General features: G+C 51.9%; 1 protein-coding gene and 1 long non-coding RNA gene across 13 annotated transcripts; one reads left to right on the top strand and one right to left on the bottom strand.

Annotated features, from left to right (window-relative positions):
• Positions 1 to 644: 644 nt before the first annotated feature.
• RHBG (Rh family B glycoprotein) lies at positions 645 to 19,421 on the bottom strand. 12 transcript variants are annotated; one of them, XR_010148168.1, is made up of 11 exons: positions 19,372 to 19,421; positions 18,007 to 18,124; positions 8,383 to 8,569; positions 7,730 to 7,880; positions 7,471 to 7,618; positions 4,347 to 4,513; positions 3,917 to 4,054; positions 3,659 to 3,792; positions 2,991 to 3,112; positions 1,264 to 1,423; positions 645 to 1,087 (listed from the first exon to the last, which is right to left on the bottom strand). XR_010148168.1 is itself a non-coding variant. In NM_001009091.2 (10 exon segments), coding segments are annotated over 10 exon segments (1,377 nt in total). In that variant the 5' UTR covers positions 18,194 to 18,231; the 3' UTR covers positions 795 to 1,018.
• Positions 18,304 to 23,363, top strand: LOC129144410 (uncharacterized). Its single transcript, XR_008548844.2, has 3 exons — positions 18,304 to 18,379; positions 19,417 to 19,699; positions 23,256 to 23,363. It is a non-coding gene; the product is annotated as an uncharacterized LOC129144410 (long non-coding RNA).
• The last annotated feature ends 666 nt before the right edge of the window (positions 23,364 to 24,029 follow it).

Here is a 24,029-nt window from a genome sequence, read left to right on the forward strand (position 1 = left end):
GCAGGAAGGAGCTTCATTCTTCATAGAGGACCAAGGAAGGGCATAAAAGCGGCATCTTCCTCTTCTGGGTTTGGTGCGCCCTCTGGTGGTCAAATGACTTCAGGACAACAGAGGCCCTTGGGTGGGGGTCGCGGCGGGGGGTGGTCTTCAACCTTCTCTGCCACAGGCCTAATCCACACAATGATGCCCTTGCTATTCCCCCCTCCTCAGTCTCAGGACAGGGACATAAGTGGCAACTAGGTGCGGGCTGCTGCTAGCTTATTAGGGTTGGTGGCAAACAGCTTATGTCTCCCTTGGGCCCTGTAGGCACCCTCTTCCTTCTCTGCTCAGAGGCTGCCCAAGTTGAAGGTCAGAGTAGCAGCAGTTCTGGAATGGGAAGAACTCTCTCCCGCAGCCCAAGATATCCTGTAACAAAAGATCCTGTTTTCTGGGAGAGAATGAACTCCCTGTGCCTGGAGACAGGCAAGCCTAGGCGGGGCACTGGCAGGACATGGCACTCCAGAGGGACTTCTACAGATCAGGAATCAGGAATTTGTCAGCACTAAACCCCTTTCCTGCCTCTCCAGGAGGTTCTACCATTGTGAGTTAGAAGGTAAGAGAAACTTCTTATGTTCTCAGGGCACAAAGACAAACAGTCAGAACCCTTAGAGACAGTGGCGTTTATCACCCTCAACCAGGCCTGGCTTGGGCTTCACTGTAACTGTGTGACGTGGGGCCAGTGGATCACTTGGGTGCCTCAATTTGGCCTCTTCTACCCATGTGCAGGCTGGTAGGGCAGTCGGGTCGGGCATCTGGTGAGGTTCCCCCTATTGTACCCAGTTACGGCCCCACTCCCCACGATTTCCCAGCCTCCTGCTGCCCCTCTCCCTGTGGAGACGCTGCCTGTGGAAAGGGGCCTCCTTCTGGCTCATGGCTCCCTTCTTGCAGCTGGAGGAATGGGAGCTCAAAAAGAACTTCCTAGTAGCAGCCAGTCAGCATCTTCGAAAAGGAGCGTGTCCTCTCAGGGGCTGGCAGTGGGTTAGGCCTGAGTGTCTGCCTCCTCCACCCTCAGAGGTCTCTGGGCTTTATCCTCATGCTCGCCAGGCACCTGGAAGGCAGGAGTGGGTAGAGGTGAAAGGGTAGCTCCAGGAGCCTGGAAGCCACAGTTCAGGGGTGTACCCCAGAGGAGAAGGAGCAGCAAGGAAGGAAGAAGGCAACTTGGGCCACAGGAGGCGAGGCAGGGAAGGGAGACTGAGAGGGTGTGAGAGCCCAGCAATGTCTCACCTGCCAGTGAACTTGGTCCTCGTAGCACTGGGAGTCTGGGGGGGAGTCCAGAAAGGGTAGCTTCAGCAGGAGCCCTGGTGGTGGTAGGGGAGGATCTGTGAGGCTTCTCTGCCCCCCACCATGGAGGAGGGTGCCACCCAGTGCCACAGGGCACAGGGGTCTAGGAGGCATAAGACCAATATGATGCCTGTGCAGGCAAAACACAGCGGTATTTGTTGAGCATCTACTATGTGCCAGGCCCTGTGCAAAGTGCTTGACTAGTCTTGCTTTCCTGAGTAATCACAACAACCCTGCAAGGCCAATATTATTCCTGTATTACAAACAAAGAAACAAGACTCAGAGAAGTTAAGTAATTTGCTCAAGTGTGTGCAGTTGGTAATAGACCAGTTCCTGATTCCATCATGAACCACAGCTACTGAGCTTTCTATGGCCTCCCACACAGGAGGGGCACAGGAAATGCTTATTGTGGCTGGGCGCAGTGGCTCACGCCTATAATCCCAGCACTTTGGGAGGCTGAGGCAGATGGGTCACTTAAGGTCAGGAGTTCAAGACCAGCCTGGCCAACATGGTGAAACCCCATCTCTACTAAAAATACAAAAATTAGCCGGGTGTGGTGGGGGGCGCCTGTAATCCCAGATACTTGGGAGGCTGAGGCAGGAGAATCGCTTGAACCCGGGAGGTGGAGGTTGAAGTGAGCTGAGATCATGCCATTGCACTCCAGCCTGGGCTACAAGAGTGAAACTCCGTCTCAAAAAAAAAAAAAAAAAAAAATAGGCCGGGCGCAGTGGCTCATGCCTGTAATCCCAGCACTTTGGGAGGCCGAGGCGGGCGGATCACGAGGTCAGGAGATCGAGACCATCCTGGCTAACACAGTGAATCCCCATCTCTACTAAAAATACAAAATAATAATAAGCCCAGCATGGTGGCGGGCGCCTGTATTCACATCTAACCTAGTGCTTTGCAGACGTTAACATGCAATCAAATCACCTGGGAATCTCTTTTTAAAAGAGTGTAGATTCTAGGCCAGGCACGGTGGCTCACGCCTGTAATCCCAGCACTTTGGGAGGCCGAGGCAGGCAGATCACCTAAGGTCAGGAGTCTGAGACCAGCCTGGCCAACATGGCGAAACCCCGTCTCTACTAAAAATACAAAAATTAGCCAGGTATGGTGGCAGGCACCTGTAGTCCCAGCTACTCGGAGGCTGAGGCAGGAGAATGGCTTGAACCCGGGAGACAGAGGGGATGCTGAATCAGGTTTTATTTTGAAGGCCAAAAAGACTAAAGCCAAACATGAAGAGCGACTGCCTGACCCAGGGCCATGGACAGTGTGCCTCTGTGGAAGGTTTTCGCACTGGGGTCTGGAGGTGGCAGGCCATCTCCTCCCCTCCTTGTCCCTGCCCCACATGGCGCAGCCGTCCTCTTCTAGGCCTCAGCCTGAGGTTGGGCTTCCCTCTAGTGGGCAGAGGGAGCAGCACAGGCAAGCATAGACCCGTAAGAGAGGGCCTCGCTCACCCCTCGCGGACTCCCCAGCTGCCCTCGGCACCAGAAAGGAGCAAGCACCTGCATGCACCTCTGTGCCTGCAGGAGGTTGGTTACCCCTTAACCCACAACCCAATCCCTACTTTATGGCACAAAGTAGATGCTCCATAAATATCTATGAGTGAATGAATTCATGTCAGGCTTATAGGATCCCATGCCCCTTCCTCTAGAAAATCCAAGGTTACTCACCTCCAAGGCCCCCGCCCACAGAGGCAAACATCAGTGTGACAAACAGCCCGAAGAGCTGGTGCATGGCCTGTGACGTGGCACTGCGCTGGCCCTCGGCTATGAGTGGAAACACACTCTCCAGGCTGCAGGGAGACCAGATGGAGGAAAGGCAGGGGTAGGGAGAGAGAGGGATGCAGCCCAGGGCCAGGGCTGCTCATGGCACTGGAACTCACACTGGGGAACAGGAAGTGGCCAAGAGGGTCTCGAGGGTGCATGCCAGGCTGAGTCTCACGTCCAGGCCGCTGCTCAAGCCAGGCCCACAGCCTGGAACACCTTCCCACCCTTGTAGGCCAGCAGACACCTAGGCACCTTTTAAGACTCCATTTGCGGGTTGCTTTTGCCCACCCTTGATGTGCAAAAATAGATCCTAAAGGTCATTATCTCTTACTGACCCTTCAGTAACAAGTAACACTCTTGAAGTCATTTGTTCCATGACCTTCTGCTGCACTTGATAGAGGACCAGGAGGGCAGTTTCTGGGTTGGTTTTGTTAACTCCAATTTCCTTTGCTCCCAGAATATGGATGAATGAATGAATTCATTCTTTTTTCTTGGTCACACACAGTGAAAGAGAATGACAGAGGTCATTCCAGATGGATGACGACTGCAGTGCGGGTTGGGAGGAAACTCACCCATCTCCGTAAGCTTCATGGGTGGCAAGTCCAGCCACAAGGACCCCCAGGAGGGCCCCCAGGACCCCCGGCATCCCATGGAGGTTGTGGACTCCACATGTGTCTTGGACTTTGAATTTTGATTCAAGGATGGGCTGGAGGGCAAGACAGATCATGAGTCTCCTGTGCCCACTCCCCACCACCTCATCCTGTTGGAGAGGCGGGAGGAAAGGTACCGAAGACTCCATGTTCTGCCCAGGCCCCAAGAGGCATCTATACCCTGAAGAACTTGTACCCCAGCGTGGAGACAGTCCCAGCCAAGAAGCCAGCTGTCAGAGCCCCAAAGGGTGTCAGCATCATTTCACTTGAGGTCCCCACCACAACCCCTCCGGCCAGCGCTGCATTTTGGATGTGGACCTAAGGGAAGAGCAAGGTGTTGGAGGCCCTTTCAGATTGTCACACCCACAGCAACCCAACCCTACACACCACAGTGACACCTACTGCTTCTGGAAGTCCCTCTGCCATCTAACCTCTCATTGTCCTGCTACCATATCGCCTCCCATTCTGACCCCATAGCCACCAGCACAGATGGAGCCCCTATGCCTGTGACCTTATCTGTTCCCCGGGAGAATCTTTCTTGAGGGTCTCAGACCTCTCCTCCCCTGCCCAGGCCACCCCCTCTGCCTCTCTGAAGTCCTCTTCCCCATACCATGTCAAGCCTCCCATCTTCCCCTACAAGGGCTGACAAGGCAAAGGTGCCAAGCGTGCTGGCAGCCAGGGAGTAGTATGTGTTGAGGGCCGTCCGATGCTGCCCAGCCCCCAGCGCTGTGAGTGCAGCATTGAAGCTAGGCCAGAAGATCCACAGGAAGATGGTCCCTAGATGGTGGACAGACAGGCAGAGTGAGAAGAAGGAAGTGACTCCCACGCAAGGTACAAGTTGTATAACTGCAGGCAAATCACCTACCCTCAGCAGCCTCAGTTTCCTCATATGTTCAGTGGGATTGATAATAATACCACCTTGGGCTGGGCACGGTGGCTCACGCCTGTAATCCCAGCACTTTGGGAGGCCGAGGCAGGCAGATCACTTGAGTTCAGGAGTTTGAGACCAGCCTGGACAACATAGTGAAATCCCATCTCTACCAAAAATACAAAGGAATTAGCTGGGCATGGTAGCACATGCCTGTAGTTCCAGCTACTTGGGGGGCTGAGGAAGGAAGATCGCTTGAGGCTGGGAGGCAGAGGTTGCAGTGAGCTGAGATCGTGCCACTATACTCCAGCCTGGGCTGCAGAGCCAGACCCTATCTCAATAATAATAATAATAATAATAATAATACCACCTCATCAAGTGGCAATTAAATGAGACAATGCACATAAATGCATAGCCCATGGCCTAGCAGGCACAAAATGCCCAGCAAATGGCAGCTATTGAAGGGCACTGGCACAAAAAGAAACTACTTGGTTGAAAACCATGTAACGTTGAATTTTTTTTTTTTTTTTTGAGACAAGGTCTCACTCTACCACCCAGGCTGGAGTGCAGTGGCATGATCCCAGCTCACTGCAATCTCTGCCTCCCAGGTTCAAGTGATTCTCCTGCCTCAGCCTCCTGAGTAGCTGGGACTTCAGGCGCCCACGACCACACCCAGGTAATTTTTGTATTTTTAGTAGAGATGAAGGGGTTTCACCATGTTGGCCAGTTTGGTCTCGAACTCCTGACCTTAGGTGATCCGCCCACCTCAGCCTCCCAAAGTGCTGAGATTACAGGTGTGAGCCACTGCATCCGGCCAGAACATTGGCATTTTTTAAGTATCAAAAAAGGTAAAGAAGGCCAGGCACAGTGGGTCACGCCTATAATCCCAGCACTTTGGGAGGCTCGAGGCAGGCGGATCACAAGGTTTGGGGTTCGAGACCAGCCTAACCAACATGGTGAAACCCTGTCTCTACTAAAATTAGCCAGGCATGGTGGCACACTCCTGTAATCCCAGCTCCTCAGGAGGCTGAGGCAGGAGAATTGCTTGAACCTGGGAAATGGAGGTTGCAGTAAGCCAAGATCATGCCACTGCACTCCAGCCTGGGAGACAGAGCAAGACTCCATCTCAAAAAAAAAAAGAAAGAAAAAGAAAAAGAAAGGAAAGGAAAAAAGGCAAAGGCCACTGCATGTCAGGGACTACGCTGGGTACTTGATACACATATCAGGAAAACAATGATAACCTCAATCTCTCCTAGAGAGGGTGGACCCTTCAGTGTTTGGGAGAGGCCTCTGTTTGCTGAGTACTGAATGGGCTGGGCCTGTGCATTTTGGGAAGAACTGGAAGCCCATTTACCCTGCCTTCCTGCATGAGGTTCCCAGGTCCATCCTGGAGGGAGAGAGAGAAGGACCCAAACAACAAGGTGAAGGAGAAGGCTGGGGACCCTGTGGTGTAAGCCAGCAAGGTGGGAGGCTTAGGGACCACCGTGTCCTGAGTAGTCTGTTGGGTGTGGCTTCTCCCAGCAGCCCGGCAATCTGGAGTAAAATCTCCCACACTCACATTTGCATCCTGTAGGTGGAGCGTTTGTGGGAGAATCCAGGAAGGGGCCTCATTCCTGTCTGGGTGACACTAAAATCCAGGAGCTGGGAGGCAGACAGCTGAGAATGTAAGTCTCCTGGGAACGCCTGGAAAACTTGGGGAAGCCTTTGGAATTCAAGGCAAACTTATCTGGGTCTCAAAGGGCAAGGAGGCCTCAGCTGGCCTGGGGTTCTTTGTACTCCGACCCAGCAGTGCTGAGCAATCCTAAGCCAGCCTCTCTGTTTCATATAGGAATAGGTACTTCAGTCCCTATTCAATACCTTCTATGAAAAAAAAATTAAAAATACAGATTTGCCTTCTGTCTGCAGTTATGAAAATAGAGGAACAGAAGCCGAGGTGGAGGCACATGCTTAGAAGCAGGTGGTGGTGGCCGGGCGTAGTGGCTCACGCCTGTAATCCCAGCACTTTGGGAGGCCGAGGTGGGTGGATCACCTGAGGTCAGGAGTTCAAGACCAGCCTGGCCAACATGGTGAAACCCTGTCTCTACCAAAAAATATAAAAAATTAGCCGGGTGTGGTGGCACGCGCCTGTAATCCCAGCTACTCGGGAGGATGAGGCAGGAGAATTGCTTGAACCCAGGAGGCAGAGGTTGTGGTGAGCTGAGATCGCACCACTGCACTCCAACCTGGGCAACAGAGCAAGACTCCGTCTCAAAAAAAAAAAAAAGAAGAAGAAGAAGCAGCAGCAGGTGGTGATGACAGATGACAGGGCTCCTAGCTCCTATGGGTCCCTGGGATGACCCAAGACCCTTCCTCTCCTTATCCCTGCCTGAGAGTGCAGGGGCTTCCAGGCATCAGGAATCTCCCGGAAGGAAATATCCTTAGGAGGCGGAAGGCAGCACCAGGGGCCGGCAAAGATTGCCTGTTTGCCGGGAACCAGACAGGCAAAGGCCTGGAGGTGAGGGCAGGCAAAAGCTGAGTCTGGCTGGAGCCTGAGCCAGCGAGGAGGGAGGAGGAGGGGCTGACGTGGCAGCTGAGGAGGCCACTTTCTAACCTGTGGCTGGTGGGAGCCCTGGAAGGTTTTAAGTAGGATGGAGGTGGATTTAGAAAGGACCCAGGGCATATGCATTCCCCAGGCTGAACTTGTCATAAAACTGTTGAGAATGATAAGTGCAGGCAGGTCCCAGAGCTCTCACAGCAGAATCCAAATGGGAAGTGAATGCCCACAACCCCAGGACTGCAGTCAGCACCCCGAGAGACAGTCACCTCTGGCCCAGATGAGGCCTCCAGACCAGCCCCCTGCCCTGCTACCGCACCTCGAAGGCCTCACCAATCATGGCGAAGAGGTCTGAATGGTAGACGGAGCCCTGGCGGTGCTTGCTCTTCTCCAGCTGGGGCCTGTACAGAACCCGCGAAAGGACGAGCCCGAAGTAGGCACCAAAGGTGTGGATAGTCATGGAGCCTCCGGCATCTCTCACCTGGGGAGGTGGGGTGAGAGGCAGCACCCCGCCCCCGCCCCCACGCTCCTGGCTCAGAGGCTGACCTTGACCACCCCCCAACCCCGACTCCATCCCTCCCCAGACTCTCACCCCCAGGAGATGAAGGAGCACAAACTCATTGATGCCAAACAGCACCACCTCCAGCAGGGCCATGAGCAGCAGCTGGGCAGGCCCGGTCTTGCCCAGGACGGCACCAAAGGAGATGAGCACGGCCCCCGCACAAAAGTCAGCATTGATCATGCTGGGGATGGGGCAGAAGTGGGAGCACAAGAGGGATCAGAGAGGCTGGCCTCTGGGTTCCTGCCTGGCATGAAGCCAGGACAGCATGATGTGGTGGGTGGGGTGGGGTTGGAGTTCTGGAGAGAAGACAAGGAGCTCAAGCTCCTCCCTGGAGTTGGAAGGGATCACCTGGCCCTGTTTGTAGATGAGGAAATCAAGTCTCAAGGAGGTTCTGTGACTCATCTGACAAAGCCCACAATAGGTGGAAGAACCAGAGCTGTCTACCCTTCCACAGCTCTTGGGGAACAAGGGCCCTAAAGAATGAGGAGGTGGAGCTGAGTGTGAGGGTCAAGGATGGGAGAGGAAGTCAGGCAGTAAGGACAGGCAGGACACCTAGAGAAACCAAGTGACGCCCAGAATCGTGAGTCAGGAAGCAGACTTGAAGGACAGGGCTAGATCCGGGGCCCATGGGCAGGGGCCTCCCGAGTGAACCTTGGGGAGCTGGGTGGGTGGCGGCTGCCCACCTCTCCACGCCAACATGGATGTGGCCACCGTGGAAGGAGTGGAGAAAGCCCTGGACCAGTGTGGACCACTGCAGGGCAAAGGCGGCCAGGAGGAAGGTGAAGCCCACGCTGCTGAAGCCGTAACGCTGCAGGAAGACCATGAGGAAGCCAAAGCCCACGAAGACCATGGCATGCACGTCCTGGAAGCCTGCAGCGGGCAGGGACAGGCGGGGCACTTGGGGGCTGCTCTAGCCATAGCCCACAATCCAGTCAGCTACCCTGCCAGTGCCCCTGGCTCTCACCAGCAAGGGCTGCCTTGAGCCGAGCCTATAAAACTCCCCAGGCATGTCAGGGGCTCCCAGCCCTGAGCCACCTGCGCAGAGCTGGCCAGCTTGGAGCAGTGGGACCCCGACATCCCTGCTGTCCTCGTGTCAGAGCAAGGGAGTAAAGCCTTCTGCTCTATTCATTTGCCCCATCCCTAGGTCTCTTACAACAGACTGGCTGGAAGTCCAACCTGTGCTCTTTTCTGCTGCTGACTCTCTCCATGCTCAAAATTCTCCCCACTGCAGACTTCAACATTTCCTCTCTGCTAGAAAGTCCTTCTTGACATCTACCCTTCATCCCTCATACTTCAGAGACTATACCTCTTCCTTTTGAGGATTTTTAAGTTATTATTATTACTAGATGTCTCGCTCTGTCACCCAGGGAAGAGTGCAGTGGCATGATCATAGCTCACTGCAGCCTCAAACTCCTGTACTCAGCCAGTCCTCCCACTTTGGCCTCCTAAGTTGCTGGGACTACAGGTGAGGCCCACTGTGCCCGGTTATTTTTTTAAAAATTTTAAGGAGGCTGGGCACAGTAACTCACACCTGTAATACCAGCACTTTGGGAGGCCAAGGCGGGTGGACTGCTTGAGGCCAGGAGTTCAAGACCAGCCTGGCCAACATGGCGAAACCCGGTCTCTACAAAAGATACAAAAATTAGCTAGGCATGGTGGCACGCACCTGTAATGCCAGCTGCTTGGGAGGTTGAGGGACAAAAATTGCCTGAACCCAGGAGGCAGACGCTGCAGTAAGCCAAGATCATACCTCTGCACTCCAGCCTGGGTGACAGAGCAAGAGTCTGTCTCAAAAAAAAAAAAAAAAATTTAGGAAATAGCTTTAAACTGTTAACAGAGATGACCTCAGAGAAAAGGAACTGAAGGAAGAAGGAGACAAGGCTGCTGTGTTGCACAACTTCAATGCAAATGATGCCCCCTGGAGTTGTGCAACATGGTGACTCTGGGAAGGATGATTTTACTTTTTAGTTTCTTTCTATAGTTTGAATATTTTAACTTTATAGATGAATTACTTGAAATTTTTAAAGAGTCAGTGAGGTTTATGGGCAGGAAGATTTGGGGCCTTTTCTGTTTGGTTTCTATTCTGTACCACTCTGAATAAAAAGCTAAACCGATAAAAATAATATATAAGGCTGGGTACAGTGGCTCACACCTGTAATCCCAGTGCTTTGGAGGCTGAGTAGGGAAGACTGCTTGAGGTCAGTAGATTAAGACTAGCCTGGGTAACATAGTGGACCCCCCTCCATTTATATAAAACAATAATAATAATCAGCTTGGCATGGTGGCAGGTGCCTATAGCTACTCAGGAGGCTGAAGAAGAAGGATCGCCTGGGCTCAGGAGTTTGAGGTTACAGTGAGTTATGATCACATCACTGCACTCCAGCCTGGGTGACAGAGTGAGACCCCATCTCTAAAAAATAATAACATACAGTAATATTGAAAACGAGGTCGGTTGGGCATGGTGACTCACACCTGTAATCCCAGCACTCTGGGAGGCCGAGGCGGGCAGATCACGAGGTCAGGAGATTGAGACCATCCTGGCTAACACAGTGAAACCCCGTCTCTACTAAAAATACAAAAAATAGACCGGGTGTGGTGGTGGGCGCCTGTAGTCCCAGCTACTTGGGAGGCTGAGGCAGGAGAATGGCGTGAACCCGGGAGGCGGAGCTTGCAGTGAGCCGAGATCATGTCACTGCACTCCAGCCTGGGCTACAGAGCAAGACTCCGTCTCAGAAAAAAAAAAAGAATGAAAAAGAGGTAAATGCAAATACTTTGCTTTAGTGATTACCTTGTTCTGTAACTGCCCCCCTCCCATCTATTTGTAAACTTGTAAATAAGGTTTGAATCAACCTAGTCTGATGTTCAGCCCAACGATCTGGTCCTGTTTTCTTTGTCTTGGGTCTATGTACGTAGTAATACCATGCTATATTTTTTACTTTAATCAAGAAACACCAGAGAAAATGTGTCATGAGCACTGTTACTGCATTTGTTGTAATATGTTATTGAGAAATGGGCTATTATCACCCTAAACCCCAATTTTATAGCTTCATGTGAAAATTTTCTCTCTTTTTTTTTAAGACAGTCTCGCTCTGTCACCCAGGCTGGAATGCAGTGGCGTGATCTCAGCTCACTTCAACTTCCGCCTCCTGGGTTCAAGTGATTCTCATGCCTCAGCCTCTCCGGTAGCTGGGATTACAGGCACGTACCACCCTACTTGGCTAATTTTTGTATTTTTAGTAGAAGCAGGGCTTCACCATGTTGGCCAGGCTGGTCTCAAACTCCTAATCTCAAGTGATCCACCTGCCTCGGCCTCCCAAAGTGTTCAGATTACAGACATAAGCCACAGCACCCAGCCACTTCCCCCAGGAACCGGTCTGCTTTCCCACTTTCAGGCAGCTGAGGTGCTGAGCACCATGGACTGGGCTCTGGGAATGTAGCGGTCATCAAGGCAGCCACAGTCCGTGCTCTCACAGAGCGAGGAAGACAGGCATGGAAGAGTCAAAGAACTGCAAGTGTGAGGCTTCCTTGGCTGCCTGGAGCTCAGTGTTCCACTGGAATCACAACTGGACAACTGTAGGACCTATATGTGGTTCATTATTTATGTTCTGCTTCTCTCCTTTGCTTTTCTTATACACATGTTTTGGTTGTAAATGACTTCAAATCTCTTGTAGAAAGATTGATCATAAAGGAAACAGACCGGGCATGGTGGCTTATGCCTGTAATACCAGCACTTTGGGAGGCCGAGGCCGGCAGATCACAAGGTCAAGAGATCGAGACCATCCTGGCCAACATGGTGAAACCCCATCTCTACTAAAAATACAAAAATTAGCTGGGCATGGTGGCATGTGCCTGTAGTCCCAGCTAGTCAGGAGGCTGAGACAGGAGAATCACTTGAACCCAGGAGGTGGAGGTTGCAGTGAGCCGAGATAGCGCCATTGCACTCCAGCCTGGCAACAGAGTGAGATTCCGTGTCAAAAAAAAAAAAAGAAAAGGAAAACAAAAATTATGCTCCCCTTTTTTTTGTGGAATCTGATGAGGCACACCGACAAGTCAGAAAATAATTATTAAATTTTATTTATTTTTGTAGAGATGTCAGTCTTGCTATGTTGCTGCCCAGGCTGCTCTCAAACTCCTGGCCTCAAGCAATCATCTCACCTCAGCCTCATGAGTAGCTGGGATTGCAGGCATGAGCCACCACACCTGGCTCAGTTACTGAACTTTAGAATGCAATCAGTAACTTTGACAGAAGCATGCTTTTATGCTTTTTGTGTGTGTGTGTGTGCCATATGCATGGGCAGATAGGAAATGAGTTAGCAAGGCCCTGGAAGAGGGCTGGATATGTGCTGAAATTAGAGGTCTGAGGCCGGGCGCAGTGGCTCACGCCTGTAATCCCAGCACTTTGGGAGGCCAGGGTGGGTGGATCACCTGAGGTCAAGAGTTCAAGACCAGCCTGGCCAACATGGCGAAACCCCGTCTCTACTAAAAAAACAAAAATTAGCCAGGTGTGGTGGTGCACAGCTGTAATCCCCCAGCTACTAGGAAGGCTGAGGCAGTAGAATCGCTTGACCCGGGAGGTGGAGGTTACAGTGAGCTAAGATAGTGCCATTGTACTCCAGCCTGGGCAACAAGAGCGAAACTCTGTCTCAAAAAAAAAAAAGAAATTAGAGGTCTGCAGCTGCCAGCCCTAGGGTTGGGACACTAAATGTCCCCAACTCTGCACTGCTTCTCCAGACCTACCCACTCCCCAAATCACCCAGATCCTAAAACAGTAATAGATGAATGGATAAAGAAAATGTGGTATATATACACAGTGGAATACTATTCAGCCATAAAAAAAGAATGGAATTCTGGCCAGGTGAAGTGGCTCATGCCTGTAATCCCAGCACTTTGGGAGGCCAAGGCAGGCAGATCACCTGAGGTCGGGAGTTCAAGACCAGCCTGACCAACATGGAAAAACCCTGTCTCTACTAAAAATACAAAATAAGCCAGGTGTGGTGGCGGGTACCTGTAATCCCAGCTACTCAGGAGACTGAGGCAGGAGAATCGCTTGAACCCAGGAGGCAGAGGTTGTGGTGAGCCGAGATTGTGCCATTGCACTCCAGCCTGGGCAACAAGAGCGAAACTCCATCTCAAAAAAAAAAAAAAAAAAAGGAATCCTGTCATTCGTGGCAACATGGATGGAACTGGAGGACATTATAAGTGAAATAAGCCAGGAATGGAAAGTTAAACACCGCATGTTCTCACTCATATGTGGAAGCTAAAAAAAAGTTGCTCTCATTAGAAGTAAAAAGTAGAACAAAGGATAATAAAGACAGAAGAGTGGGGGAAGGGGGAATAGGGAGAGATTGTTATAGGATACAAAATTACAGTTAATTACATCTAAGATAGAAGGAATAAGTTCTAGTGATCTATACCTAGCGATCCCCAACCTTTTTGGCACCAGGCACCAGTTTCCTGGACAAATGGTTGGGGGGTGGGGGATGGTTTTGGATTGATACTGTTCCATCTCAGATAATCAGGCATTAGATTCTCATAAGAAGTGCACAATCTAGATCCCTCACATGCACAGTTCGCAATAGGGTTCGCGCTCCTATAAGAGTCTAATGCAGCCATAATCTAACAGGAGGTGGAGCTCAGGCAGTAATATTCACTCACCTCCTGCTGTGCGGCCCCCATCCTAACCAGCCTAGGGGTTGAGGACCCTATAGCACTGTAGAGTGACTATAGTTAACAATAATATATTATATCATCTCAAACAGGAGGAGGATACTGAATGTTCCCAACACAAATAAATGATAAACATTTGAGATGATGGGGGAAAAAAAACAGAAAGGGAGAGGCATCACTTAAAACTCAGCCTGCACCCTAAGTTCTTTTAGCCTCACTGCCTGGCTGCTTTTCTCCTTGTGCAAACAGTAAAGAGAATCCATGTCTATTCTTGTGCTCAAGGACAGCAAGATAAGGAAGGGTGTTGGGTCCAAGGGCTCCTGACCATTACATGCCAAAACCAGTCCAGAACTTGTGTGGTATAAATGTTTACATCTCCCACCCCAGGTTTGTTTGGAATCAAAACTCAAGGCTCTGGCCTTTCAACTGGAGTCTAAACATCAAGAAATCTCCTTCTCTGGGAACATTCCACAATGAGAAATTCTTTTTGGGCTCTGAGAGGTGAGGGGATGTTCCAGCTGGAGGTGGAGGAAGAAATAAGGCAACCTCTCAACATCCCCTTTAGAGGATGCCTGTGTGGGTGGGACGGAGTCTGATGCCCACCCCACCCCACCCCTACCAAATCCATACACTTTTTTATTTTTTTGAGACAGAGTCTTGCTCTGTTGCCCAGGCTTGAGTGCAGTGGTGCCATTACAGCTCACTGCAGCCTCAACCTCCTGGGCTCAAGCAATCTTCCCTTCTCAGCCTCCAGAGTAGCTAGGACCACAGGAGCTTATTACCATACTTTTTTTTATTTTTTATAGAGACGAGGTCTCACTTTGTTTGTTGCCCAGGCTGGCCTCAAACTCCTGGCTTCAAGCAGTCCTCTCGCCTCAGCTTCCCAAAGTGCTGGGATAACAGCATGAACCACGGTGCCCAGCCCCAAGCACCTTTGATTGGAGAGAAGATAAAGCTCTCCAAAGCCACCTGTTACTCTCCCTCCTTCCCTTGCTGCCCCTCTGCAACCCAGCTAGATAACTCCTGGACCAGACAAGATTATGGGAGAAGACAGCTGTTAAAGCTGGGGCTTTTGCATCTAGCAGAGCTCGATTTAAATTCTAAGTCTGGCCGGGTGTGGTGGCTCATGCCTGTAATCCAAGCACTTTGGGAGGCTGAGGCAGGAGAATTGCTTGAGCCTGGGATGTGGAGGCTACAATGAACTGTGATCATGCCACTGCACTCCAGCCTGGATGACAGAGTGAGACCCTGTTTCAATGAATCAGTTAATTCCATGTCTCCCCACCTCCTTCTGATTTTATGACCTTGGACAACCCTCTGAGCCTGTTTTCTCATCTGTAAAGTATGGATATTAAATATGATAATCAAGAAGAAGCAGGGGGAGTTGAGGGGGCCATCTCCCCCAACTTCCCCACCATCCATCCCGCCTGCCTCTAGGGGACAGTGGAGCTGTATTCTCTCTCCTGGAAGAGATCACAAGCCACTCTGGTCCTGGTCACATCCTTCATCGCCCACCTCTTCCAAGAAGATCCTGATTCCATCTATCCTAAATCCCTCTCTCTGCAAGTAAGGTCTATGAGATGTATGAAAAAAGAACCTGTCCATATTTTTTCAGAACACTTTCTCATGTTTGCTTCTGTGGCCCTTTAGCCCTGGCTCTTTCCCCTTCTTTGTTATTTTTCCATCACTTGCTTTCTGGAAGAAGAGGCTTGTAGTGTAGGGGGAAGGCCACAGATGGGCAATCAAGAGACCTGGTTCTAGCCTGGCTCCTTCTGTAACTTGCTGTGTGACTTGGCCAGGTCACATGACCTCTCTGACTCACTCTCAGCATCTGAGTGGGTGAACCAGATGGGCTCTCAGCGTCTTTCCAGCAGAGAAAACAGACGGACCCTCAGACTAGCCATGTCTTGGCATTGGCCAGTCCTGGAGCTCAACAACAGTCACACAACTCCCTTTCATCTCCCGAATCAAAGGGCAGTGGCTGCACCTCCCTCTGGCCCTGACCCCTTCCCTTGGGCACAAGGACAGGTGAGGACCCGGCTCATCAAAGCCCCAGGCTCTAGGGACCTTGCACCTCCCGCCTCCCCAACCTTCCCCCACAACAGTATCCAAGTCCACAGGAATGGAAACCTAGGGCAGAAAAAGAAGTAGGAATCCCACCTTTTATATCTCTCTTATTGCAATTCAGGGATGAAATGCTGTATGTCCAAGGAGAGCCTACCATGGCAGCACAGGGGCAAGAGGCTGGACTCCAGGGAAAGCTTTGTAATAAGGAGCCTTCGAGGAGAAGCAAGTCAGGGGTTCATGGCAAGCAGCCAGGTCAGACCCTTACGCAACAGCTTAGTTCTGTCAGACTCTGGACTGTTCCCTCCCAACTCTCTATCCTTCTTTTCTAGCCAGGGCTGTGGATGAAATATGGGGAGGGAGGAGCTGTAGCCCCTTCTGCCTAGGGTGGGTAGGGGCTCTGATGCTTCACACCCAAGTCCAAGTTTCCACCTCACTCTCTATATCCTTAGCATTTTGAGCTTCATTTTGTTGGGTCTAGAACAGGGTGAGGTGGGGATAGCCTGCTGATGAGCTCTGCATACAGAAAGTAGGGTAATAGGGCCAGGTGCAGTGGCTCACACCTGTAATCCCAGCACATTGGGAGGCCGAGGTGGGTGGATCACCTGAGGTCAGGAATTCAAGACCAGCCTGGCCAACATGGCGAAACCTCATCTCTACTAAAAATACAAAACTTATCTAGGTGTTTTTGTGTGTGCCTGTAATCCCAGCTTCTCAGGAGGCTGAGGGGGGTGAATCGCTTGAACCTGGGAGGTGAAGGTTGCAGTGAGCCGAGATTGCACCGTTGCACTGCAGCCTGGGCAACAGAGTGAGACTCTGTCTAAAAAAAAAAAAAGAAAGAAAAAGAAAGAAAATAAGGTAATGAGAGCTGGAAATTTTTAATAGGAGACTCTCACACTCTAGGCCTTGTTTGAATGTATCTCCTTTAAACTGAGGCATCCTTTTTCCCCTTGCTCAGATGGGGAAAAACTGAGGCTTGGAGATGACCTGCCCAAGCACTTGTGATAAATTCTGGGAGATCTGGTGCTCTTGGTCCCAGCTGCCTAGGGCCTGAATTGCAAGGCAGGGTCCCCAACCTTTGAAGGTGAGGCTCTATTCCCATGGGGCCGAGGGTGGGGGTGGGAGGTTAACTCTCTCTTTATTGAAACTTGTCAGCAGGCAGGTGACTTGTGGGGCAAAAAGCTTAGGATGCCTGAGTTCTAGTTCCAGCTCTGCCACTCACATGATGGGTGATCGTGAACAACTCACAACCCCTCTGAGACTCAGCTTCTCCCTCTGTGAAATGGACTAATGACGCTGCCATGCTTCCTGCCAAGTCTGGGGGCTGCTGCTCTGTGATTAGCAGGTAGACGGTGCTTCATTTTCTTTCTTTCTTTTTTTTTTTTTTTTTTTTTTGAGACAGAGTCTCACTCTGTCATTGCCCAGTCTGGAGTGCAGTGGTACAATCTCCGCTCACTGCAACCTCCACTTCCTGGGTTCAAGCAATTCTCCTGCCTCAGCCTCCCAAGTAGCAGCGATTACAGGCGCCTGCCACCACGCTCGGCTAATTTTTTTTTTTTCTAGAGATGGAGTCTCGCTCTGTCACCCATGCTGAAGTGCAGTGGCGTGATCCTGACTCACTACAACCTCTGCCTCCTGGGTTCAAGAGATTCTCCTGCCTCAGCCTCCCAAGTAGCTGGGACTACAGACGCCCACCACCACACCCAGCTAATTTTTTGTATTTTTAGTAGAGATGGGAGTTTCACTATGTTGGCTAGGCTGGTCTCAAACTCCTGACCTCGTGATCCACCCACCTTGGCCTCCCAAAGTGCTGGGATTACAGGCATAAGGCACCGCGCCCGGCCTAATTTTTGTATTTTTAATAAAGATGGGGTTTCACCATGTTGGCCAGGCTGGCCTTGAACTCCTGACCTCAGGTGAACCGCCTGCCTCGGCCTCCCAAAATGCTGGGATTACAGGTGTGAGCCACCACGACTGGCCAGTTGCCTCATTTTCTCTTTGTCTCTGAAAGGACCAGCTTTGAGGGACTGGGGAAGAAATGCCTGATCCCAACTGGTCTTGGATGCCTACACGTGTGGGCGATTCATACCTAACACCTGCCATTATGACCGCTCACAACCCCACGCTTACCTTCCCTGCCCAGCAGGATTCTCTTTCCCATGCTCAGGGTGGAGCCCCTAGGAAAGGCAGTCTCTGGAACAGCCCAGCAAAGCCCAATTAGGCCAACTGAGATGTGGGACAAGAGGATGGTTAAAGCTGGGGCTCTAGATCTGGCTTCCAATCCCAACTCCCTGACTTGTGACTGTGTGACCCTGAATCAGCCACTTAACCAAGCCTCAGTTTCCCCACCTTTGTCTAACTCATAGACTGAGATAAGGCATATGTATCAGCACGGTACCCTGGATCATAGCAGGCACTAGTGAAAGGGTGAGATTTTAAACCCAGAGCCCCTCCACCTCAGAGCGAGATGGCTGCCCAGCTAAATGCGGGCACCCAAATGCTCCCTCCCAAGACACCGGAGGGTCTTTGCAAATCTTGGGGTCTTTGCTTCCCGCGCGCCCTCACCCCGCACTCACTTGGGTAGCGAAAGTAAAATTCATTGTCCGCATTACTGTGGTTGCTCCGGTGCCAGAGGGCAGCGTCGGTTTTGTGGTTGTAGCGGACAAAGACAGCAAAGAGGACGGCAGTGGCGCCCTGGAGGAAGAGGCACAGCAGGGGAAGCTGCAGTCGCCGGCCCGCGGCGCGGCTAGGAGACCCGGCCATGGGTTGGGCTGCGATCTCGGCTGGCGCTCGCAGGCTTTGGCAGACAATCCCTGGCGGCAGGGCAGGTTTCACGGAGCCCCGCCCACAGAGGCCCTGCTCACGGAGGCCCCGCCCTCACCTGCCGCAGGCCCAGGGCCCCGGGGACCAGGAGCGGGGCGTCGGGGGGTCCTGGACCCTCGGCCCAAGGTAGGGCCAAGACTTGGGGAAGGGAGTCGCACAGTCCTGGCGCTGACCCTGGCACTGTTACGGTGCCAGGTCCTTGGACGCGACCCTGGAAAGGCGCCATGTGTTCTACCCTGATAAGGCACAGCTGTGGGACCTGGGGGTGGGAGAACCCGCACCCTCATACATGATGTTACTTTAGAGTGTCTCCCAAAGAATAAGTGGCCCTTAAAGACCCCGGTCTGGGCTGGGTATGGTGGCTCACGCGTGTAATCCCAGCACTTTAGGAGGCCGGGGTGGGTGGATCACTTGAGGTCAGGAATTCCAGACCAGCCAGGCCAACATAGTGAAACCCTGTCTCTACTAAAAATACAAGAAAAAAAAATTAGCTGGGCGTGGTGGTGGTACACCTGTAGTCCCAGCTACTCGGGAGGCTGAGGCAGGAGGATCGCTTGAATCCAGAAGGCAGAGGTTGCAGTGAGCAAGATCGTGCCACTGCGCTCCAGAGTGGGCAACAGAGCAAGACTCTGTCAGAAAACAAACAAACAAACAAACAAAACTCTGGTCTGGCCCCTCTAGGGTTAACACAAGAGAGAGTTAGGGGTTACTTAATCTTTTTCCCTACTGAAAAAGCAGAGATGGAAAACAGAGATAAATAGTGCTCTCCAGGCACTGATGATTAACCAGGCTGGGGCGTCTGGGCCTCTGCAGTGGAGTCCCTTACACCGCTCCAAGCGGTGTAAGGTAAGGGACTCTCCCCCTTCCTACCCCCAATCTGTACCACACCACAGGGAAGCAGGCTGGGCAGGGGCCACACTGACACCCAGGTTCCCTGCGTGCCCACTGTGGATGTGAGAGAGCCTGGGCTGCCTCTGCAGCTGGAGCGGAGGGAGGCTGAATGCAAGGAGGGCTTCTCAATTCCAAGTCCAGAGTTCCTCATTACCCAAGCAAGATTGGCATCCACTGGGGGCCCGGTAGACAGACATGGAGGAGACAGACATTTATTGAACACTTACTGTGAGGCAGGCTTTGGAGATGAACCAGATATCCCCTTCCTCCAGGAACCACTGTCTGGTGTGGAGACAGACACTTAGGAGGAAATTTGATTACCAGTGGGATAAGCGACCAACCCAGAGAAGAACAGAGACTGCAGGGGTCCAGGAGGAGGGGCCGCAGAGGCCCCAGGGATAGGGGTAAGGGTGGGGACTGAGATGGAGAATTGCTTCCTGAGAAGGTAATGAATGTATGAAGGTGATCTGGAAGGACAATCTATGAATTGGACAAGTGAAGAAGGAAGAGGAGACATTATAAGAAGTGGGACCAACATAGACCGAGCCTGGCAGTGTAAGCATCCTGTGTGTTCAGGAACTCAGGTTGGGGGAGGCTGGGGGTGGTGCTGGGAAGGCCCTGAAGGCCCTGCTAAGGCACAGGGCCTCTACTCAGTGGGTTCTGGGCCACTGAAGGGTTCTAAATAGGTGTGGAACCCTGGCACTATTGGTTCTGACACCTGACACCTCCACAGGGTGAAGGCAAGTATTCCATGGGGCTGGTGGGAGGGGAGGCTCTCTGTCTACGCTGCAGCGGCAGCCCATCCCAGGCCCGCCTGTCTGAGGGAGTCATAGTGTGGAAGGAACCCGTGAGTGTCTGTAATGGTGTCCCAAACCCCAGTCCAAAGGAAAAGCTGCCACTCCCATGAGTATGGCCTAGGTCCCCAGGGGACAGCCTCCCCCCAGAACAGATGCAGGGTAGGGCTGCTTCTCAGGAATGGGCAGGGATGGGGTCAAGAGTAGAGCCCCTAACCTCTTCCTTTTCTTTCCTGCTGCCCCTTCCCCAGCTCACTTCTACCTCCCCTCAGGGGCTCCAGCCTCTGACACACAGTGGGCTCTGGAGGACAGTTGGATTCTAGGTATCCAGTTTCCCTAACTCAGGTGCCAGCCTGGGGTCCGACTCTGGGTGGCAGACTCTGGTAGCACTGTGCCCGGCTGGCCAGGCGGGCTTTCTGGCCCTCAGTGGCCTCTGTCCCAGAGAGACTCTCTGTCCCTACTTGCTCAGCAGGAAGCTTGCTTTCTAGCCCTTCCTGGGGCAAGAGGTATATCAGGTCAGAATCCTTTGTATAATGATTCAGCATCTGGAGGCTCCACCCAGGCCCAGCCTTCTGCCCCAAGACACTGCCTAAGTCCTGTTTGGGAGTGGGGGGTTGCTCAGGGCTGTCCAATCAGGGACTGGACAGGCCCTGGGATGGGAAGAGCCTTCAAAAGCTGCAAAACAGGGAAAACAAGGAGGAGTAGGCTGGGCCTTCCCAGCATCTTCTGGGAACTGCCTCCCTGATTCCAGCCTCCTCTATCTCTTTGTCACCTGTTGTGGCCCTTAGTCTCTTTTAATTCCTCTGGGTCTCTGATTCTCTCTCCTCTGTTGCTCATTCATTCACTCAACAAATACTCATTTAGCACCAACCCTGGGCCAGGTCTGGGGCTACAACCACAGGTTCTAGTCAAGTTATAAAACAGGGCTCGGTCCTGGGGCCCCCTGCCTAGCAAGTGTTAACCTCTTCGTTGCTGGATTATGGGGAGATCTAAAGGAATCCCCCTGGCCCAGGAGAGCTGGGCCAGTCTCTGGAGGGTAAACTTAGAGACCTTTGGGCAACAGCTACTTGCCAACTTGAATGGGATAATCTTGATATTTCAACAGCCAGTGAGCACCAGCTGAGCTGGTATCAGCCCTGGTCCAGCAGAGAGCAAGACCCAGACAGCCCTCCCCTTCTGAGGGTCCCCTCCCTGGCTCCCACCTGTCTGAGGACTCCCCTGCCAGGCTGCCACCTGAGAGGATCTTAGAAGACCCCCTGGACCACCACCTACCAAACACTATGGAGAGGCTTAGTCCATGGTTTCCTTTTGGATTGTGAAGTGATGTCAAGGCCCTTGGTCCTTCCCCTGCCTCCTCTGGCCCTGGTAGCTCTGAAGGAATGGTGAGGGCTTCATCTCTCACTCCTCCTTCCACTCCAGGCCTCCTCTGAGAAGCCCCTGACCCCACCATCAGCTCTCATTCTGCCTGGCCTGAGGTCTGTCCCATCTTTGACCTTCCATCTCCAGATTCCAGCTGTGACCAGCTGAGCAACAGAAGGGTGGCCAAGGGGGAACCAGTGTCTGCTGCCTGCCCTGGCCAAGATTGGCCAGTTTGTCCCTGGGGACCAAGTATTTGAGGTTACTGAGTAACTTGGGGCTGCTCAGAGCTGATTTCTACCAGGGTCAACTCCTCCCAACCTCCTGCTCTCTTGGCTCAGGAATCCCCAAAGCCACTTGGCTCCTTTAGTTCCATGGAGCCACCCCCAGTGTTTATGTTGGAAAGAGAGAAAAACAGCAAAGCACCAGAGTCAATAAGGCTCTTGTTCATCCATCCATTCACTCATTCATCCATCCACCCATCCATCCAACATCTTTACTGTATGACCTTGGGCAAGTAATTGAGCCCTCTTTGAGTCTCATTTTTCTTATCTGTAGGAGTAATAACATAGTTCTTTTGTGGAAGTATAAGGATTCCAAATAATTGAGGTAGATCACTGGCATTTTTGTAAGCATTCAGCAGATGTGCTGATTATTCTTGTTCTGATTGGCTGAGCAGGAAGGGCAAATGGGTGGCTGGCTCCAATACACTACGGGGTGATAGTGTCTCTGAGGATAGGAACAGATGGAGGGGGCAGGCAGAGTCTTGATGCATTCTCCTGTCATTGACTGGAGGGAGGTGGCAGCAGGGGCTGGGGGCCTAGGATAGGCACATTCAGGAAGGACCATCAGACCAGCAGCCCCAGTGACATAATACCTTTTTTTTTTTTGAGACTGGGTGTCACTCTGTCACCCAGGCTGAAGTGCAGTGGTGCGATCACAGCTTGGCTTACTGCGGCCTCAATGTCCTGGGCTCAAGTGATCCTCTCACTTTCAGCCTCCCAAGCGAGTAGCTGGGACTACAGGCGCAAGCCACCTGCTGGGCTAATTTTTGTATTTTTCTGTAGAGATGGGGTTTTTCCATGTTGCCCAGGCTGGACTCGAACTCATGAGCTCAAATGATCCTCCTATTTTAGCCTCCCCAAGTGCTGCAATTATGTGTCCAGTCCATAACAACTCTTGAACAGAGGAGATTTGGAGGAAGACAAAGCCTTCCTTCATTTAACAAACATGTGTTGGGTGAGCACCTACTGTGTGCCAGACAGCACACACAGGGTAGGAAGAGACAGGATGGAGATGATGAGTCCTCAAGGTCTGGCAAGAGCTGTTGGCTCTGAGCAGCTTGTGGCTGGAATACAAGCCATGAGAGGGGCATGCCGGGAGAAGGGGCAGTTGGGCCAGTGCACCCAGGGCGCAGTGAGGAGCAGGGACTTCACAGTGAGGACTATGGGGAGCAACTAAGGGGTCAACAGCAGAGAAGTCATATGATCCGATTTGTTATGTTAAAGTCCTGGCTGCCTGGGGATCATGGGGCTGTAGGAGCCAGTGGAAGCAGGTGACCAGTCAAGAGGTCACTGCAATAACCCAGGCAAGAGCAGATGGTCATGGTAACAGTGGCAAAGAGGAGAAGTAGTCAGGTTCCGGATGTATTTGGAAGGTAGATGGTACATCCTGTTGGATTTACTGAAGGTTTAGGTATGAGGGTGAGAGAGAAAGGAGTGCTGTGGACCAGACTGTGTCTCTCCAAAGTTCATGTTGAAGCTCTAACCCCAATATGATGGTAATTGGAGATGGGGCCTTTGGGAGGTGATTAGGTTTAGATGAGGTCCCAAGGGTGGCTCTCGTGATGGGATTAGTGCCCTTATAAGAAGAGACACCAGAGAGCTTGTGCACACTCGCTCTCCCTCCCTCCCTCTCCACTCCACCTCATTCTCTATCTCTGTCTCTCTCTGCCATGTGAGGACACAGCAAGAAGGTGGCTGTGTACAAGCTAGGAAGAGGGCCCTCAGCAGAACCATCCTGGCTGACCATGCAGGCACTCCGATCTTGGACTCCCAGCCTCCAGAACTGTGAGAAAATAAATTTATGTTGTTTAAGCCCCCCAGCCTATGGTACAGTCATGCACTGCATAATGATATTCTGTCCAACAAGAAACTATTATATACAACAGTGGTCCCATAAGATTGTAATGAAACTGAAAAATTTCTACACCTGGCATTTACCCTACTATACTTCCTATCATTCTCTTAGAGTATGTTTCTTCTACTTATTTAAAAAAAAAAAAGGTTAACTGTAAAATAGGCTCAGACAGGTCCTTCAGGAGGTATCCAGAAGGAGGCATTGTTATCATAGGAGATGAGAGCTCCATGTTTGTTACTGTCCCTGGAGACCTTCCAGTGTGACAAGATGTGGAGGGGGCAGCCTGGCCAACATGGGGAAACCTCATCTCTACTAAAAATACAAAAATTTGGCCAGGCGCAGTGGCTCACACCTGTAATCCCAGCACTTTGGGAGGCTGAGGCAGGCGGATCATGAGGTCAGGAGATCGAGACCATCCTGGCTAACACGGTGAAACCCTGTCTCTACTAAAAAATACAAAAAATTAGCCAGGCATGGTGGCGGGCACCTGTAGTCCCAGCTACTTGGGAGGCTGAGGCAGGAGAATGGTGTGAACCCGGGAGGCAGAGCTTGCAGTGAGCCGAGATCACGCCACTGCACTCCAGCCTGGGCGACAC

This window comes from Pan troglodytes, chromosome 1 (assembly GCF_028858775.2).
Source record: "Pan troglodytes isolate AG18354 chromosome 1, NHGRI_mPanTro3-v2.0_pri, whole genome shotgun sequence".
NCBI lineage: Eukaryota > Metazoa > Chordata > Mammalia > Primates > Hominidae > Pan > Pan troglodytes.